This window comes from Ursus americanus, chromosome 17 (assembly GCF_024610735.1).
Source record: "Ursus americanus isolate L20-20 chromosome 17, mUrsAme1.1.p, whole genome shotgun sequence".
In the NCBI taxonomy this organism is placed as follows: Eukaryota; Metazoa; Chordata; class Mammalia; order Carnivora; family Ursidae; genus Ursus; species Ursus americanus.
The window spans coordinates 56,554,026-56,573,162 of NC_142143.1; the positions used below are offsets into that span (position 1 = coordinate 56,554,026).

Genomic DNA, 19,137 nt, shown 5'->3' on the forward strand with positions numbered 1-19,137 from the left:
AGCTCTGACTGGAAGGCTGAACTGTGTGATGTGTGTATGTTGTGTATATGTGCGCGCGCGCGCACACACACACACACACACACACACACACACACACACAGTATATGCATACTTCTGGTGGGGGTTGGAGAGAAGGAATGAATACATGAGGCCCTCTAGTGGAAACAGAGGGATCTAAGCAGTCCTTGAATGTTTCCCTACAGGCTTGGAAAAACTCCATTTTTATCAGAAATGTAGCCGCCGAGTAATAGGGCTTGGAAGTATTGTTGCACCTGAACTGGAGATCTGAGGGAGGCAGGGGATGGAGAAGGTCTGTCTCTCTACTCCTGTCTCCCAGTCTCAAAAAGACAATGGCCCTGAGACGCCTGGGTGCCTCAGTCGGTTAAGCAACTGCCTCTTGCTCAGGTCAAGATCCCAGGACAGGGATGGAGCCCCACATTGGGCTACCTGCTCAGAGGGAGCCTGCTTCTCCCTCTCCCTCTGCCACTCCCCCTGCTTGTGCTCTCCTGCTCTCTGTCAAATAAATAAATAAAATCTTAAGAAAAAAAAAGATAAGGGCCCTGTTACTCCCTATCCTTTTCCTCCCCTTCTTTTTTTTTTTTTTTAATTATTATTTTAAAGTAACCTCCACTCCCAACATGGGGCTTCAACCCACAAAACCCATATCAAGTCGCATGCTCTACCCACTGAGCCAGTCAGGCACCTCTATTTCTCCCTCCTATATAACCTCTTTGGTCATAAGGAATCATAAGCACTTTTGAAGGCCCATTATGCACCAGGTCCTGTGCTGAGTTCTGTAGACGGCCAAAGACACAGCCCAGCTTAAGGACTGTACCAAAGAGTGGCTTGGTGTGTGTGTGTGTGTGTGTGTGTGTGTGTGTGTGTGTGTGTGTAAAGCCTCCCCACTCTAAGCCATCCTAAACACACAATAGAAGAAAGTGCCCTAGCACCTCTTCCAGTTTTCTGCCCCTGGACCTCTCATCTAGAACAATACTAAGCCTTAAGGCACTCAGCTTTGCTTGCAAACAACACTAGGAGTGATATCACGCTACTACATATGACCTGTGTTTTTCACTCCATCATCCTCAGATACATCTCTATTTGAAGCTAAATTGCTTCTGTTAAGATTTATTTTTTTTTTCGAGACTTCAAAGTGGGGCATGGGGTGATCTCTCTAAGGAATAAGATGAAATCAGTCATACTCTAGGCTTCTTTGTGTCGTCTTTAGGATATGTGCTCCATCATACCTCGTCAGTTATTGGTGGGGGTGGAAGGGGAAGAAAGGCCAAGAAACATCTAAGGAGGAGGCGTATAATGCCTACTGTTCCAGGTGCTCATTGCTTTAATCAACCACATCATAAAAATCAGAAAGAAAGAAACCGCAATGAACAAAGGGAAAGGAAAAAACAACAGCCTTGTTCTCCCCAGCCTCTTCTTTCTCCTCTTCCTTCTCAGGGTGTGTTTGTGTGTGGGGGGGGGGGGGCGGGGGCACATCCGGGGCCCAGGGCTGGGTCCCAGGCAGGTCTGCTAGGCAGACAATTGAGTTTCACTTCCTGTCAACCCCGGAGCTGAGGCAAGATGTCTGGGGGCACAATGGGAGGGGGGGGGGCTAGGGTTGGTATTGGACAGGGGCCACCTTAGGATTTCCTCTTGCAGAAAGGTCCATTGACCAATGCACCCCTGTAGGTAAAGGCTTCATCCCACACTCTCACCTCTAATAATCATTAGTAACAAGGCTAAGGACAGGATGCTGACCCAGTGAGGCTGAATCACAATTGCTGAAAGAGAGCAGTGGTTAAGGATGGTAGTGTTAGAACACTTGCAATAACTGTATTGAATGCAAATCAGTCTTTAAATGAGTCTTTTTCAGACCTTCTGAGTTGGGCCTTTGGTGGAAGTCAGGAAGGTAGAGCATGGGTTGGAAGACAAGCTGTGACCTGAGAAAACTTCAAAAGCTTCATGTCAAAGCTTTAGCAAGTTCCTAGTCAGTCATTACTCTCACCTTTTTTATTTTTTAAGTGGGCATACAGCCTAGTGTTAGAGACAGTCATTAATATTTGCTCTTCTCTACGGGTTCCAGCAGTACAGTTGGACATTAATCCAAGCCAAATTAGGGGATTTGGAGGAAGGTAAAACAATCAATAAGGAAAAAAAGACATAGTAGGGGAGGACAGAGCCAACACCTGAGGAGAGTAACCTGCAGCCAGCCACTCCCAGGCTGTAGGGGAAACGAGTTTAGCAGGACTTAAGGAACAACAGCTGCTGAAAAGAGCGGGGGAGGGAAAACATTTGGGTTCCTCTAAAGAATAGGGGAGGCACGGGGCAGGGCAGGACTGCAAAGGAAGTGACCGTACAAGCCCCGACTATTGGCGAGTTGCCCCGCTTTGGATCCCCAGCGCCCAGACCTGGACGAGATTCATTAGAATATTAACTGGCTCCGCCCAGAAGCCTTCACCCTGCCCTCTGACCCTGGGGCCCAGCCTGAGGAGACTCCCGGGGTCGAAGGCCAGAGCAAACTTAGGCCGTCCTCACTACGCCGCCCGAATACCCCGGGCCGCCCCAGGGGCAGGGCCAGCTAGGGCTGCCCGCCCAACCCGGCCCGCCGCCGCCTCGGTCGTGGAATTCGGCAGCAGCCCTGAGGCTGCGGGGACAGGTGACCGACCGGCAGTACCCATTGCCTTGCACGCTCCTCTCGCGGATCTCTGTCCGGAGGGTTGAGCTGGGTAGCCGAGGGCAGTCGACACGAGATTTCGACCTCCCCACTTCTAAGAGGGGATCAGTTGGGGTCTTCCATTCACCCCTGACAACATTGGTGCGCCCCAGTGCGTTCCCGGAGTTTGCGCGCCCCATGTCCCCAAGCCCCTCTGGGACCTGGGTACAGAATAGGGCTTGAATATTCTAACTCATTTATCAGCCCCACTTTCCGGGTGCCGGTGGGCCTTGCCCCCTTTTCCCTCGAAGGTCCTGGACGAATGGAGAGGGGCCGTGCTTCGGAACTTCTCTCGGCGCCCAGAGGACTGCTTTACTCGGAGCAGGCACCCAGCACTGGCATCAGTGGAAGTAATAGAGCCTACGGGTTTTATTTTAGTCAAGCCTTTAGCTTCTTCTCCCTTCCTCCTCCTCCACCTCTGTCTACGAAATGGTGTACTCTCCCTTTAAGGCTAAAATGGTGGCTGGCTACGATCAGGACTCCACTTCCGGTGGGGAGGGGGGCGGGACCCCAGCCCGCTCACGCCGGAAGTGGTTTGCGTTTTCAAGATGGCGACTCCCTATGTAACTGACGAGACCGGCGGTGAGTGCGGGAGGCGCGGAGCCGCTTCTCCCCGGGCTCTCGGGGCAGGGGTTCGGACTTGGAAAGGGGTCTGTGCCCCGCCCATCCCGGGGCCCCTCCTTTTGCCCCGCCCTCCGGACCGCCTTCCCCATTCATTCTCTCCTATGGGGTGTCACCTGCGCCCCCTTCTGGTCTCGTGTTTGGGGGTCTCTGCTTCCGGTCACCCAAACCCTGGGGTCCTTCAGTGCAAGTCCCTGCTCCAGGACCCTCATGGGCCCTTAGCTTTTCTCCAGCAGCTGGAGATCCCATGTCTGTTTTGGTTTCTCCAGGCTTGGGAGCTCCTATACTCTCAGTTCCCTCCAATTCCAGCTTTTCTCCTGTTCCCCTCCCCCATCTTTCAGCTGTACCTGCCTTCTGCCCTACCCCCAGCTCCGTTTTAATTCTCTTTCTCGAAGTTGTATCTGTTAAAGACCTCTTCATTGCTATATAATGCTTTTTCCATTCTCTCCCTCGTCTTCATTTTTGGGTCACTGAGGTTCAGAGGTGTGAAGGGAAGAAGAACCTAATATAACTTTCAGCTTGAGTTTTCTTCTTGATGGCATCACCCTTCTGTACCTTCTCTGGTGGTGATGGTGATAAAAGTTGAGGGATCTGAGATGGAAGAAGGCAAACAGGAGGTGTCTAGGGGCCTTCCAAGCCCTCTGACAAGTTCATAGAATCCACTATCACTTCTGGCTAGAGAAGAACTTCCGGCCTGGCTGATTGAGATGCTGAAGTGTCCACTGTGTATGGAGGTTTATGTGTTGAAAACTGAAGTCAGTATTTTCATTTTTGTTTTGTCTCATTCTAATTTCCTCATCTTTAGAAAAATATGCATAGGAATATCTACCTAGTGACGATCAAATAAGATAGCATACGTGAAAGCAATTTAGAAAATGTTGTACAAGGCAAGGTGTTACAGTTTTTTGTAGCCTTCACTGTGGATGTGCCTTCTTCTGTAGAACTGACACTGTGTATGCTGTGTTTTAAAATGTGCCTTTTATGCTTCTTGCTTTGCTGCTTTGCATGTTCCTTAGGTCTCAGCCCACCTCTCCTATGGTATCTTATGACAAGCCAGACCTCTACTACTTCTCTCCAGCCTCATATTTCAAAGTGGTACACAGAACCTCTCTTCTCCTGTTCTCTACCCAGTGGGTCCTTCTTCTACTGGCTCCTTTAAATGTGTGCTTTGAAAATATTACTCATTGTCTGGTACACTTTTCTTTATTCTTAACTATTTTCTTTAAACTGATTTCATGAAAATCCAGATACCACCTTTCACCCTACCCTCCCACTAAGAGGTGTCTTCTGTTCTCTGTGACTATGTAGAAGAGAAGGAATCACACTGCTTTTTTGCTTTCTCTTACTACTACGAGGTCATTGACCTACCACTGTCACCTCTAATCTTCGTGGAAGGTATTGCCATGCAATCACGGCATTTTCTCTAAAACCTCAGGGCCATCATTTATTGTCCATAGGGCCGAGACCTATTGCATCACACTTTTTTCTGCACTGTGGTTCTTGCTCTTACTTGCAGTTTCTCCAGCATCTTTGGAATACTCTGATCTTATAGTTCCTCAGCACAAGCCTTTCCTTTGTTTTTTGTTTTTTTTCCCCTTAAGTAGGCTCCATGCTCAGTGTGGAGCCTAACTTGAGCTTGAACTCATGACCCTGAGATCAAGAGTTGGCTGCTTAACCAACTGAACTACAGGCACCCCTCCTTTGTATTTTTTAAGTAGCTAACATCAGGGGCGCCTGGGTGGCTCAGTCGGTTAAGCGTTCCACTCTTGGTTTCAGCTCAGGTGGTAATCTCAGTGTCGTGAGATCCAGCCCCGCATCGGGCTCTGGGCTCAGCACAGAGTCTGCTTGTCCCTCTCCTCTGCTCCCTCCCTGCTTGCTCTCCCTCAGTCTCTCAAATAAATAAATGAATAAAATATTAAAAAAATTAAAGTAGCTATACATCAGAATCACTACAACCGGGACCTCGTCTATGACGCTGCTTCCCTTCAAGTGCTCTCCATCACTTTAGCCTCCTTACCAGTTACCTTTTTCACGATTTCACATTCACAGAATCTGCTTTCTGCCCTTCTTAGGTTCTTGACCTTTCCCATTTCATTGCATCTACCAGTACCTTCATGACTCCCTTTGATGCTGCTCTGCTAGACCTTGGTGACTAGCCACTTTGATACTATCTTCATTGCTTTTCTTCATTTATTTTGATTTCTGTACTCAGCAAGCACTTCTGTTATCTTGAATCATACCCATCACCTATTTTCTTGGCTTCTACGTCTAGGCCACGGCACATGGCTAGAGAAAAAGCACAAAACTAGCTATATTCAGTATAATGTAACTTAGTGTTAACTTCTGCCAAGGTCCCGGCTTCTCTCCAATTCTTTTTTCTTTGCTTATAGTCTACCATCGCTATTTCCCCCAACCTTTTCCAGCATTCTGTGACCCTCCCTTTAATTCTCTCTCTGTAGCAGATGGCTTCATTTTTTTCCCCCACTTTCTATTTCATTGAAAAGTCAAGGCTTATCATTTTTGTCTCTTTCCTATTCACAGCCTGATTTCTTGAATAACAGGTCTACACATACTGTTTTCATTTTCTTACTGCTTATTTGTCCCTTAATTCTTTACGGTTTTGTTTCTAGTGCCAGCCTCTTTTCTTAGTTGCCAATTCCCTTTTCTAATTGATTGGTGAATAACTTTCATTCTTGAATATACTGTCACACCTTAAATTCAGTCTGCCCGAAATCAGTATTTTTTTTCCTTCCTTATTTCTGTTAATGGCATCCTTGTCCTAGCCAACCCAAGATCAACTTTTTGCACCATCTCTCTCTTTTTTTTTTTTAAAGATTTTATTTATTTATTCGACAGAGATAGAGACAGCCAGCGAGAGAGGGAACACAAGCAGGGGGAGTGGGAGAGGAAGCAGCAGGCTCATAGCGGAGGAGCCTGATGTGGGGCTCGATCCCATAACGCCGGGATCACGCCCTGAGCCGAAGGCAAATGCTTAACCGCTGTGCCACCCAGGCGCCCCATCATCTCTCTCTTTTTAATTTTAAATAGACTTTGTTTTCTAGAACAGTATTAGATTTATAGAAAACTTGAGAAGATGATACAGATAATTCCCATATACGTTACACTCGGTTTCTCCTATTATTAACATCTTACATTACATTAGTATGGTACCATTATTGCAATTAATGAACCATTGTTGATTCATTATTATTAACTAAAGTAGACACGTTATTCAGATTTCCTTAGTTTTTACCTTTCTTTTCTGTTCCAGGTTCCTGTCCCAGATACCACATTACTTTTAGTTCTGATGTCTCCTTAAGCTCCTGTTGGCTGTGACCGTTTTTTAGACTTTCCTTGTTTTTGATGACCTTGACAGTTTTGAGGAGTACTAGTCGAGTATTTTATAGGATGCCTCTCTTTTGAAATTTGTCTGATGTTTTGCTCATGATTAGTCTGGGGTTATGTGTTTTTGGGGTACAACCTCAGAGAAAAGTGACATTTTCATCATATCAAGGGTACATATAATAATGTTTTTTTTGTTTTTTTTTTTGTTTTTTTTTTTACTGTTGCTACTGACCATGATTACCTGGCTGAAGTAGTATTTGTAGGGTTTCTCCACTGTAAAGTTACCTTTTTTTTTTTTCTTCTTTTCCATACTGTACTCTAGAAGAAAGTCTCTATTCACAGCCTGTACTTAAAGAGTGGGAAGTTACGTTTCCTTCCTCAAGGATGGAATATTTACATATGTTATTTGGAATTTTTCTGCAGATTTGTCTCTTCTCCATTTATTTATTCAGTCATTTATTTATAGCAATATGGACTTTGGGTTGTAATCCAATACTATTTATTTTATTGCTCAGATGTTCCAGCTGTGGGCATTGGGAGCTCTTTTAGTTGGCCCCATGTCCCTTTGACGTACCCCCAACAGTGTAGGTTTTTGTTTTTGTTTTTTTTAGCTCTTCCTTACTTTCTGGCACTAGAAGATGCTCCAGGCTCGTCTTTTGTATTTCCTGTCCCAGTCCTAGAATCAGCCATTTCTCCAAGGAGCCCCTGTTCCTTTTACTGGAGAATGGTATCAAGAAACCAAGATCAGAGCACTAGGTATTTTTGTTGTATTTGTGGCTATTTGTTGCATCATCTTTTATTCCTTTCATTCCCCATCCCCTGCCATACGCCAGTTGTCAAAATGTCATTCTTCTATTCCTACTGCCATTATCCTTACTTATCGCATCTTTGGTACTTGTTAGCTAGATGGCCTTGGGAATTTTAAGCCTTGGGAATCTAAGCTTTAGTGTTCTCATCAATGAAATTGGAATAATAACTCCTACAACATAGGATTATTGTGAGAATTGAAATTTAAATGAAAGAATGTACATTTCTGGCACATAGAAAGTGCCCAGCAAATGGTTCTGTAATTATTACTGCTATGTAAGGATTATTATATGGATCAGAAGAGATTATATATGCAAAGTATCAAGCATAGTACTTGGGTCATTCTGCATGCCTGATAAAATTCCATTTTCCTTTATCCTGAAAATATTGCTGTGACCTCCTAAATAGTTGTCCTATCTCCAGTCTCTCTGTTCCAATTCATATGACACACTGTTGTCAAATTACTGTTCCTTAAGTACAGATTTACTTATGGAATTTTTGTTCAATATAAATTATCGGGGCACCTGGGTGGCTCAGTTGTTAAGCATCTGCCTTTGGCTCAGGACGTGATCCCAGAGTCCTGGGATCGAGCCCCACATCAGGCTCCTCCGCTGGGAGCCTGCTTCTTCCTCTCCCACTCCCCCTGCCTGTGTTCCTTCTCTCGTTGGCTGTCTCTCTCTATCAAATAAATAAATAAAATCTTTAAAAAAAAAAATATATATATATATATCATCCACCCAGAGTCAGCTGTTTAATTTGGCACGTATCTTTCTGATCTTTATTTTTTCTGTGCATTTTAAAAATATTTTTGAAATGGATGGTATATACAATTATATTTTGCCTTTTCATTTAACTTTATGCCATAAATAGTTTTCCTTGCTATTAGAAACTCTTTGTAAACCTTTTTTAAAATACTGGCAGAATGTTTTATTGTTTGGGCATGCACCCACTCTTTTTTTTTTTTTTTAAGATTTTATTTATTTATTTGACAGAGAGAGAGACAGCCAGCAAGAGAGGGAACACAAGCAGGGGGAGTGGGAGAGGAAGAAGCAGGCTCATAGCAGAGGAGCCTGATGTGGGGCTCGATCCCATAACGCCGGGATCACACCCTGAGCTGAAGCCAGACGCTTAACCGCTGTGCCACCCAGGCGCCCCTGGGCATGCACTCACGCTTGTTTCTTCTGTTATTGAACTTTTAGATTGTTTCCAGAATTTTTGTTAGAACTCTATGATGTTTTTGTGCATAAATTTTTGCCTGCATTTAGGGTTATTTTCTTAGGATTGAGTTCCCAGAAGTAAAATTATTGGGTTAGAGAGTACAGGCATTTATTGATTTATTATTAAGTATAAAGTTAATTCATGTTGATTTCAGGAACCTTGGAAAACGTTTTTGTAAGCAGTATAAAATAGAAGTCACACGCATATTTGTTAATTCTAGAACCCAGAGATCACCATAGCTACGCGTCCTTTTAGCTTTTCTTTCTGTGCACATATGTAGCCTATCTATATTTTACATAATTGGGATCATACCAAATGGCTATATTTCCCAAAATATGATCCTCGGAATGCTTAGTAGTCCTATGAGATGTGCTACAAAATAAGTAAAAACAAAATAAATAACATAAATAAGGTTCCTGTGGTCAGATAAATTTGGGAAAAGTAAATCACACTTCCATTGTGGATATTTACAGGAATAAGAACACATTAGCTCATTTAAGTCCTGCGGATAAAAACAAAATTGTTTTTCTTTGTTGAACCCAGAATTGCACAAACTTATTTAACAATTTTTGGGGGTAACCCTTGTTAATATCTTATGGAAGTAGTGTTTTATATAACAAAAGCTTTGGAAAATGTTGGGAAACGATAGGACTACCTTTATTGTCTTGCTATGTTAGCCAAATTGCTTTCTAAAGGGTTTTACCACCAACAATATATGACTATGCTAGTTTAACCATGTCTTTGACCGCACTGGTATTCTCATCTTCAAAAATTCTACTACTTTGAAAGATGGAAATTATATTTTATTGTTTTATATTTATATTTTCTTTGATTATTAGTAAGATTGAACTTTTTTCCATCTTTTTCATTTATAACAATATGCAATAGTAGTGTAAAATACACAGCCTTTGGAACAAACCCACCACCTGGGTTTGAACTCTGCAGCTTATTGACTGTAACTTTGGGCAAGCTATTAAATTTCTCATCATCTGGTAGCTGTTACTCTCTTTTTGGAATTGTGAAATTTACATATGTACCATTTGCTCTTAGATACTATTTAATATGAGCCCACTTTTCAGTATAGTATCACCACATACTAGGTCTCTGTCTATAACTCCCAGTGAAACTGGGCTGTGTGGTGTAAGGCGGAATAGCATTGTGCCTTTGTGGTCCTGGACACATCTTTAACCTCTTGAAGACTCTCAGTCTCAGCTGTAGATGATATTATCTACCCATTGTCTAGACTCAATAAAGTAAGGTATGTAAAGTTCCTGATGCAATGCAGCCACTTATTATGCTTATTAAATGCTCTTTCCTAACTGTTCTTAACATACTGTGAGTTTTCCACTGCAATGATTTTGCTTGTTGTTACTTCTCTTAGAAGGCGCCTTCCTTTCCTTTCTCTGCCTGCAGAAATATCAGCCACTGATTTGTTACTGTTATTAGTACTGCTACCTAGTATTTGAGGTCAGGTCCCTTAGATTCTCCTGATTTTCTGTCATTTTCCCCCATCAAATAGGGTGTGATTATTCTCTTGAAATCTGGTACCAGTGTGTATCAGTATCTCTTAAGATACCTAAGACATTTATATTTTTGTTTTATTCCTTGCCTAACTTGTCCACCCTCTTCCTTAGACTATAAATTGCTTGATTAAAAAAAAAATATTTGACAGAGAGAGAAAGAGCACAAGCAGAGGGGAGCAGCAGGCAGAGGGAAAGGGAGAAGCAGCTCCCCGCTGAGCAGAGAGCCCAACGTGGGGCTCAATCCCAGACCCTGGGATCATGACCTGACCCAAAGGCAGCCACTTAACTGAGCCACCCAGATGCCCAAATTGCTTTAAAGTAGGGACCATTTTACTCCCTCTTGATAATCCCTATAGCATTTAATAGGGTACTTTCTCATAGGAAGCTTTCAATAAGTGTTTATTACATTTAATTAATTTATAGTCTGGTTTCTTTTTTTTTTTTTTAAGATTTTATTTATTTATTCGACAGAGAGAGAGAGACAGCCAGTGAGAGAGGGAACACAAGCAGGGGGAGTGGGAGAGGAAGAAGCAGGCTCATAGCGGAGGAGCCTGATGTGGGGCTCGATCCCACAACGCGGGGATCACGCCCTGAGCCGAAGGCAGACGCTTAACCGCTGTGCCACCCAGGCGCCCCTATAGTCTGGTTTCTGACTACTTCTCTGAAGCTATATTCTTGGAGATAACTAGAAATTTCCAAATTGCCAAAATCAGTAATCTTTTTCTTCTCAATTTTCCTTTTCCTTAATATCTGTGTGTTATTTAATACCCTTAATCAGCTCCCCTTTAAACTCTTCTGGTCTCCATGGCGTAACACTGTCCTGGTTCTCCTCTCCTAGAATTGTTTTCTGTTACTGCCGACACCTTTGCATTCCTGAGGAAGGTGATCATGACCGTTTTTCCAGGGTCATTCCTGCATATTGGATCTTCTCTTTCTGTATTTTCTCCAGGGGGAACTACATCTTGGTGTTCTAATTCTTGGTCTTGAGATCATCCCCAGGCTCAGATTTGTCACACAGGCCTTTCTTACTTGAAGCGGGTCACAGGGATTCAACACACCCTTAACAATCACTTTCACCTAACCCCTCAGAGTCTTGTCCCTTGCTTGCTGTCTTGTCTCTTCGCTTTGTTCTTGCCACTCCCGAAAACAAGGCCCTTTACAGTTTAAGGCAACAGATTAAGGATTACAAAACAGCAGATGTGGGAAAATAGCTGAATTTACCAAGTTCTTATAGTAGCAATCTCTCATCTGTAGTTTCTGACTTTCTCAAGGGGGTTCCCTGAAAATCCTGATATCCTGCCCTTGGTTTTTATTTCTAGGGGTAGGAATCTCCAAACCATTCCCTTCATTTTGACTTTACCTTTGGATACCGTGAAGGCCAGAGAATGGAACCAAGAGAACATAGAATAGGTGCTGCTTTGTGATAATGGACTATTTGGATCTCAGGGCTTCCAGTTAGGATGCCATTCAAGAAGCTTCTGCCATGTCTTTTCTCACATTCCATCTTTACTAGTCTTAAGCCTTGAACTATAATCTTTGTGCAGTTATCTTAAATATATGTTTCGAGCATTGTCCTTTTCTCCTTAATTTCATGTAAAACACTGCCTGTCTAGAATTGAATTATTTTCACAAAGTTGTCATCTTCTCTGAACTTTCTTTGTCGTTTTAATGTTGTTGTTGTTTGTTTTAATTCCAGTGTAATTAACGTACAGTGTTGTATTAGTTTCAGGTATTGAATTTTCTTTGTATTGGTGATTTTTATCCTCCAAATTTTGCACATTCAAGAGTGATACTGTAATTAGTTTGTGTTCTTTTTTACTGCCTTTCTTCCTCACTAGAATGCATGATACAAAAAGGCAAGACCTTTGCTTGCTTTATTCATTGTTGTATCCCTAGTTCCTGTAACAGTGCCTGGCACAACACCCAGTACTCAATAAACATTTAAAATCCATGTGTGAATAAATATTATTACCATATGCCCAGTTTACCCACAGGTATGTTGTGAAAAATAAGAGAATACATGTGAAAAGCACCAGATTAAACCCGTTATAGCACAGTTTCAGTTATGTCGTCTAATTCAAATCTTGGCAGTCTTCAGGTCCTGTTGACTTCTTCGTAATGAATTTCTCTTTCATTTTCCTCTCGATACCCATAGAGACTAAATCCGTTTTTCTCTATTGTGACTGCTATTTTCATTTGTTTTACTTTTAGCTTCTATTACACATTTTGAGGTTAATCCTCAAGCACTGCTTTGAGCAGATCCTCTGTACTCTGGTTTTGGCCTCAGTGTTCTCCCACAGTCTGAAGCTTACGTCCAAATTCAAGAGGAGCTTGGATACCTTTCATATTCTGACTGATTTACTTCTAGTCTCTTTTCCCATTACATGGGCTTTTTGCCTAAAATATACTAGGTTCTTGTTCTCTAATATGATGCTTAGATTTACTTATTTATTTAAAAGAATTTTTTTAAAGATTTTATTTTTAAGTAATCTTTATACCCAATGTTGGGCTTGAACTCGCAACCCTGGGATCAAGAATCACATGATCTACCAACTGAGCCAGCCAGGCGCCCCTCTTTATTTATTAATTTGAATTAATTACAGCCTTCTGTAGGCCAGGCGCTTTACCTCAGAGATCAAAGACAAAGTGTCTGCTCTCAAGGAAGTCCGTAATTATGGTAAACGGTAGAGCATGATGAAAGCCGAAACAGGTGCTGTGCACAAAGGGCTGCTTTTAACCTGGCTGGGGTGGGAAGGTCAGGGAAGACTTCACTGAAGAGTTTATACGTGAACTTGACTTTTAAAGACCAATAGGAATTAGCTAAGAATCAAGGAGAGTCTATCCCAGGCCAAAAGAAGCAAAAGCAAAAAGGCATAGAGAATGGAGGCACAGCTCTGGTATGACTTGTGAGTGTTTCAGTGGCTGGAGCAGAGTGTGACTGACTAAGTGCTTAGAGACTGGAGACGGCTAGCAAGGCCTTTTGTGTGTAGTCCCGGCCTCCGTGTAAATACCCTGAGGGCAATAGGAATCCGGAAAGAATTTTAAGCAGGGTCCTGACTAGTCTAGTTGGCCCTTTGTGTTGTCCCATATGCCCGAAATACTTCCCTTTCTCGTGTTTTCTCATAATCACATCCCCCCACCTCCACCTGTCTAAATCTTGCTCATTTTCCAAAGATCATAACAGGTCTGTGTCCTCCACAAAATCTTTATAAATCACCAGGTCAGAGGTAATTTCACTCTTTGTTGTGTACCCCTTCTCCAAACCATTTAGGTTTGAAACCTAAAATGAGAGTTTTTTTTTTTTTAAGATTTTATTTTTGGGGCACCTGGCTGGCTCAGTTGGTTAAGTGCCAGCCTTCAGCTCAGGTCATGGTCTCAGGGTTCTGGGATGAAGATGTGACCCCGCGCCCTCCCCCCCCCAGGGGGGGGTCAGGCAGAGGAGTCCGCTTCTCCCTCTCCCTCTGCCCCTCCTCCACCCCCTGCTCGTGTGTCCTCTCTCTCAAATAAATAAAATCTTTTTAAAAAAAGATTCAAATGAATATAAAGTTGAAAAGGTTTTGGGGTGCCTGGGTGGCTCAGTCGTTAAGCGTCTGCCTTCGGCTCAGGTCATTGGGATCCAGCCTGCATCAGGCTTCCCGCTCAGCGGGGAGCCTGCTTCTCCTTCTCCCTCTGCCTGCGGCTCCCCCTGCTTATGCTCGCTCTTACTGTGTCAAATAAATAAATAAAATCTTTAAAAAAAAAAGGTTTTAAGTAATTTCCACACCCAACATGGGGCTTGAACTCAAAACTCTGAGATCAAGAGTTGCACACTCCACTGACTGAGCCAGCCAGGCGCCCTTAAAATGAGATATTTTTAAAACCCACAATATAACAACATTAATGGGCATTCTTAAAAAGAAAGATTCATTGGACAAATATTTATTGAATGCATACCATGTGCCAGATATTAAACTCCTTAGCTGGCATTTCAAGGTCTGACCGTCCCCCCCCCCCTTACTTGCTTTACACCAGCCCTCTGACTCAGCCACCATCTCCTGAACATGCCGTCTCTGTTCCCACGTGTGACATTTTGTTTCAGGAGGAGCTATTTTGAATCCATTCTGCCTCCCTGTTTACTTACATGAGTTTCATTCTTTCTTTAAAGCCCAGCTCCGGTCAGTGCTCCCTCCATGCAGCCTCGGCTTTCTCATGCTCTACTTTACACTGCTGTCTTTAGACCGTTGCATTACGCGAGCGGTATCATCAGCCCCTCTCTCACTCACCAGACCACCTTCAAATTCCTTGACACTGCGTCGAAGGCTTTCCAAGGCCTGGCCCCATTTTATAATTATTCCCTAACACGAACTGTCGGATTCACCCGCACTCCTCTTACTTTCTGTTCTCTAAATACTCCACGCCCCTTCCCACGTCCATGCCTTTCTTTGCCTGCTTGTTCTTTGTCCTGTCTCTTCTGTCAGATCTTACCCATTTTCTGTAACAGTTCTTTTTTTAGTTTTAATTTATTAATGATACTCGCATTTTGAACAAAAAGCCAATTCATGGAACAATATATAATCCGTGTGGAAGGACCTAGACTTGACTTTTTCTTTTTTTTAAGATTTTATGTATTAGAGAGAGAGAGCACAAGCAGGGGGAGCAGCAGGCAGAGGGAGAGGGAGAAACAGGCTGTCCGCCTGAGCCACCCAGGCGCTTCCAGACTTACTTTTTTTTAACAAATCTTTCTTTCTTTTTTACAAAAGTAATACTTAAAAAAAATGTAATACGTGGGGTGGCAGGCTGGTTCAGTTGATGGAGCACGTGACTTCCTCTCAGGGTTGTGAGTTCAAGCCCCACGTTGGGTGTGGAGCCTACTAAAAAACACACATACACAACACATAATACAAGATATATATGTATATATAAGATTCTTAAAAACATATTCATGGTATAAATAAAAGTATCTATGAAGGTGGGAAGTGTTACATATTAATGGTTAATGGTTTCTATTACCTCTTCTTCCAGGTTGCCCCTCTTAAGATACCCAGCATTAAAGGCTTGGTATCTTGGTATGTGTCTTTCCACACCTTTCTCCTTGCCCTGTGCATAGACCGTATGGACTGTTAAGTGCTGCTCCTTGCCCCAACAAAATTGGGAGCATACCTTTCATCAACAGTTCTCAAAATGTTGTCCAGGACCCTTGGGGGTTCCCTAAGACCCTTTCAGGAAGTCTGCAAGTGTAACTATTTTTATTATATACTGAGATGTTAATTGCCTTTTTTGCTGGGTTGACATTTGCTGTGAGGGTGCTAGCACAGAGGCAGGTAAAACTGCTGGCCCCTCAGCACTAATCGAGGTGGTTATATCAATGATATCAACTCCCGCTCACGTGCTCCTCACTGCCACATGCAGTAAATAATGCCAGTTTCACTTAAGAATATCTTGGATTATACATTAAGATTTATGAATTTTATTAAACCCTGGCCCTTGAATACACATCTTTTTACTTTTTTCCAGCTTTGTTGAAATATAATCGACATTGTGTAGGTTTAAGGCGTGCAATGTGATGACTTGATACATGTATGTATTGTGAAATGTTTACCACAGTAAGGTTAGTGAACACATCTGTCACATAGTGACTATTGTGTTGTTCAAGTCTCCTCTCGTAGCAACTTCAAGTATACGATACAGTTCTATTACCGATGGTTACCATGCTGTACGTCAGATTCCCCAGAACGTACTCATTTTATAACTGAAAGTTACTCATCTTTTTAATGTTCTCTGTGGACTAAGTGGGAAGTGAGGGTGAAACACTCGGCTGCATACTGAAGTAAGGCGGGATCTTAAGGAAAAGCACTGGCACAGTTGTCCACATGTGCAAGCGAAACAGGCTTTCTTTTCACAGAACACCATTTTTACGTCAAAGAACTGCTGACAAACTCATAATTGAGAACTGGGTATCTGATAGGCATTTTCCTGAAAATGAAGGAAGTGAGCCTGTCATTTCAAGGAAAACAACAGACAGTATTTGTTGCCATTGGTAAAATTCAAGACTTTAAGTAAAAATTAGAATTCTGGAAAACTTGAATTTGCCACTATGGGCTTGACAGCTTCCCAGTAAAGACTTTTCTGATGAGATTAATGACTTTTTTTTAAGGTTTATTTATTTATTTTAGAGAGAGCACGAGCAGGAGGGGTAGAGGGAGAGAGAATCTCAAACAGACTACGAGCTGAGCTTTGAGCCTGACGCAGAGGCTTGATCTCTTTACCCCCAGATGACCACCTGAGCCGAAACCAAGAGTCAGATGCTTAACTGACTGTGCCACCCAGGTACCCTGTGTGTGTGTTTTTTTAAATTAATGTATTTTTTGGGGGGGGGGCGCCAAGGGAGAGAATCTCAAGCAGACTCCCTGCTGAGCGTGGAGCTTGATGCATGGCTCCAAACCACGACCATTAGATCATGACCTGAGCCCAAACCACGAGTTGGACACTTAACCGACTGAGCCACCCAAGTGCCCCTGGGTTTTTTAAATACTGCATAGTAAAATAAATAATATTACAGAATAGGAGCATAAGGGGGATCCTGAAAGAAAAACACTTTGAGGATGACTGCTGTACACGCTGTCCTGCAACTTGCTTTTTCACTTACTCTGTCCTGAGCGCCATCCAAGCCGGAGTCAGTGCATTTATAGCTGACATTCTCTTCCATAACCGCGTGGTGTTCCATCGTGTGGTGGTCCACATGCGTTCAGGTACTCGTCTATTGATGGCCATCCAAGTTGCTTTCGGGTCTTCCTATTTTAAGTAAGGCAGCAACAAGCATCCTTTACATATACCCTTGTGTCCTGGTGCTTCTATATTTGTAGTATGGATCCTTCAAAGTTGACCTGTTTGTCATGACTCATCTTAATAAAACTTCCCCTCCCTACATCTCCGGTCATTTCTCCTTCCTGCCGTTCTTGTTTTTGCCCCTTTTTGGCCTCTTATTCGTTTATTGCCTTTTGATGCCTCCATGGTATTGTCTTGTGTTTTTCCTTTTTTAAACTCTTCCCCTTTGCCTGTCCCATCTTGCCAGCTAGATTAAAAATAGAAAATAGTGTAAAAATAGAAACTCTTGGGGCGCCTGGGTGGCTCAGTTGGTTAAGTGTCCGACTCTTGGTTTCGGCTCAGTCATGATCTCAGGGTCCTGAGACTGAGGGCTCTGCGCTCAGCAGGGAGTCTGCTTGAAGATTCTCTCCCTCTGTCCTTCCCCCGCCCCCCCATGCACTCCCTCTCTCTCTCAAATAAATAAATAAAATCCTTAAAAAAAAAAAAAAAAGAACCCCCTGAGGGCAGGGATGGTGTATGATAACAGTGTTTGGTCACCCAATGAGTAATGACAAGGGGGATTGAAGGTTGATGAGCCAGAAGGATGCCTTCATGGTTGCATTTAGTGGCTGGATGGGTGTCGAGGAAAGTGCATTCACGCATTCTTTCAAATTAAGAACTATTTGAAAATAGGAAGAGTAACTGTCTAACTTAATTCTGTCATTGCAGGCAAATATATCGCCTCAACGCAACGACCTGACGGGACCTGGCGCAAGCAACGGAGGGTGAAAGAAGGCTATGTGCCCCAGGAGGAGGTCCCAGTGTGCGTGGTTAGGCGTGAGGAGGGGGTACTTAATGGGGTCCCTACAGAAAAGAAGACTCTCCTGATCCCAAGATCCCAGGAAATGGAAGGAGGGAGCAACTATCTGAGAAAGAAAAGGAGAGGGAGGTTACAAGTGCCTAGTCCTGTTCCTTTGGCTTCTGTTCTTCAGAACCTCCAAATAGCATTCAGAGATAGGGAACTCTGAGACCTAGAGACCTTCCCACAGCCTGCAGAACAGGGGAAAATTGGAGAGGGACCACAGGAGAGGAAGGAAGCAAGGAAGTGAAGGGCGAAGTGATTTGGAAGGTTAAGAAAAGGGCTCCAAAAGTCAGTGATTCTTTGAAACTGTTGACCTCTCTCCCCTTCAGGTATGAGAACAAGTATGTGAAGTTTTTCAAGAGTAAACCAGAACTGCCCCCAGGTCTGAGCCCCGAGGCCACTGCTCCTGTCACCACATCTAGGCCTGAAGGGGGCGAGCCAGGCCTCTCCAAGACAGCCAAACGCAACCTGAAGCGGAAGGAGAAGCGGCGGCAGCAGCAGGAGAAGGGGGAGGCAGAGGCCTTGAGCCGGACTCTCGATAAGGTGTCTTTGGGAGAGACTGCCCAACTCCCCAGTGCTCCGCAGGGCTCCCGGGCAGCCTCTACCGCAGCCTCTGAGCAGCCTGACTCAGCTGTCACCACTGAGAAGGCCAAGAAGATAAAGAACCTAAGGAAGAAGCTTCGGCAGGTGGAAGAGCTGCAGCAGCGGATCCAGGCTGGGGAAATCAGCCAGCCCAGCAGAGAGCAGCTGGAGAAGCTAGCCAGGAGGAGGGCGCTAGAGGAGGAGCTCGAGGACTTGGAGCTGGGCCTGTGAGGCCTTTGGGGAGTAGGGAATGGACTGCAGAACAAACCATGGGGCTCTCTGGGGTCCTGGGGAAGGTGGGCAGCGGCAGTCAGGAGGGGGTACCCCTCATCCTGGCTCACTTCCACCTCTCATGGCCCAACTCCGTCCTCCAGAGCCTAGCCTCGCCGTCATTCCTTCCCTCTTCTTCCCAACTCCTATTTTTTGGACTTTTCTCCCTCCCATTCCCAGTGTTGAAAATCTCAGTGACTACCCCAGGTACCTTTGCTGCTGATTTGGGTGTCTTGTTTAAAAGAAAATTGGGTGGGTGGGAATCTCTTGGAGAACTGAGGTCGAGGGTAGGGGGAGTACACCCAAGTCTTGGAGTCTTGGTTCCTGTTCACAGTGTTTATGGGTTATTTCTCCCTCCATCCCTCACCTTTTTTTTTTTTTTTTTTTAAGAACAGAATAAACTCAAGTAGACAACA

The 19,137-nt window shown here is 43.8% G+C and overlaps 1 protein-coding gene across 3 annotated transcripts; it reads left to right on the forward strand.

Moving 5' to 3' along the window:
- Positions 1 to 2,659: 2,659 nt before the first annotated feature.
- PYM1 (PYM1 exon junction complex associated factor) lies at positions 2,660 to 19,137 on the forward strand. 3 transcript variants are annotated; one of them, XM_045789923.2, is made up of 3 exons: positions 2,660 to 3,060; positions 17,737 to 17,830; positions 18,199 to 19,137. In XM_045789923.2, exons 1-3 carry the CDS (start codon positions 2,973 to 2,975, stop codon positions 18,680 to 18,682), a joined length of 666 nt encoding a protein of 221 aa, XP_045645879.1. In that variant the 5' UTR covers positions 2,660 to 2,972; the 3' UTR covers positions 18,683 to 19,137. The 3 variants fall into 3 exon arrangements, with proteins under 3 accessions (XP_045645879.1, XP_045645880.1, XP_087725213.1); XM_045789924.2 differs by lacking the exon at positions 2,660 to 3,060 and adding an exon at positions 3,080 to 3,292; XM_087869087.1 differs by lacking the exon at positions 2,660 to 3,060 and adding an exon at positions 3,307 to 4,461.

What these genes read in the sequence shown, in the direction of transcription:
- PYM1 (XM_087869087.1), top strand. Translation starts at nt 4,287, where the DNA reads ATGCTGTGTTTTAAAATGTGCCTTTTATGCTTCTTGCTTTGCTGCTTT. An exon ending in CTTCTCCTGTTCTCTACCCA is followed by an intron (nt 4,462 to 17,736) that starts GTGGGTCCTTCT and finishes CTGTCATTGCAG; the next exon opens with GCAAATATATCGCCTCAACG. An exon ending in CCCCAGGAGGAGGTCCCAGT is followed by an intron (nt 17,831 to 18,198) that starts GTGCGTGGTTAG and finishes TCTCCCCTTCAG; the next exon opens with GTATGAGAACAAGTATGTGA.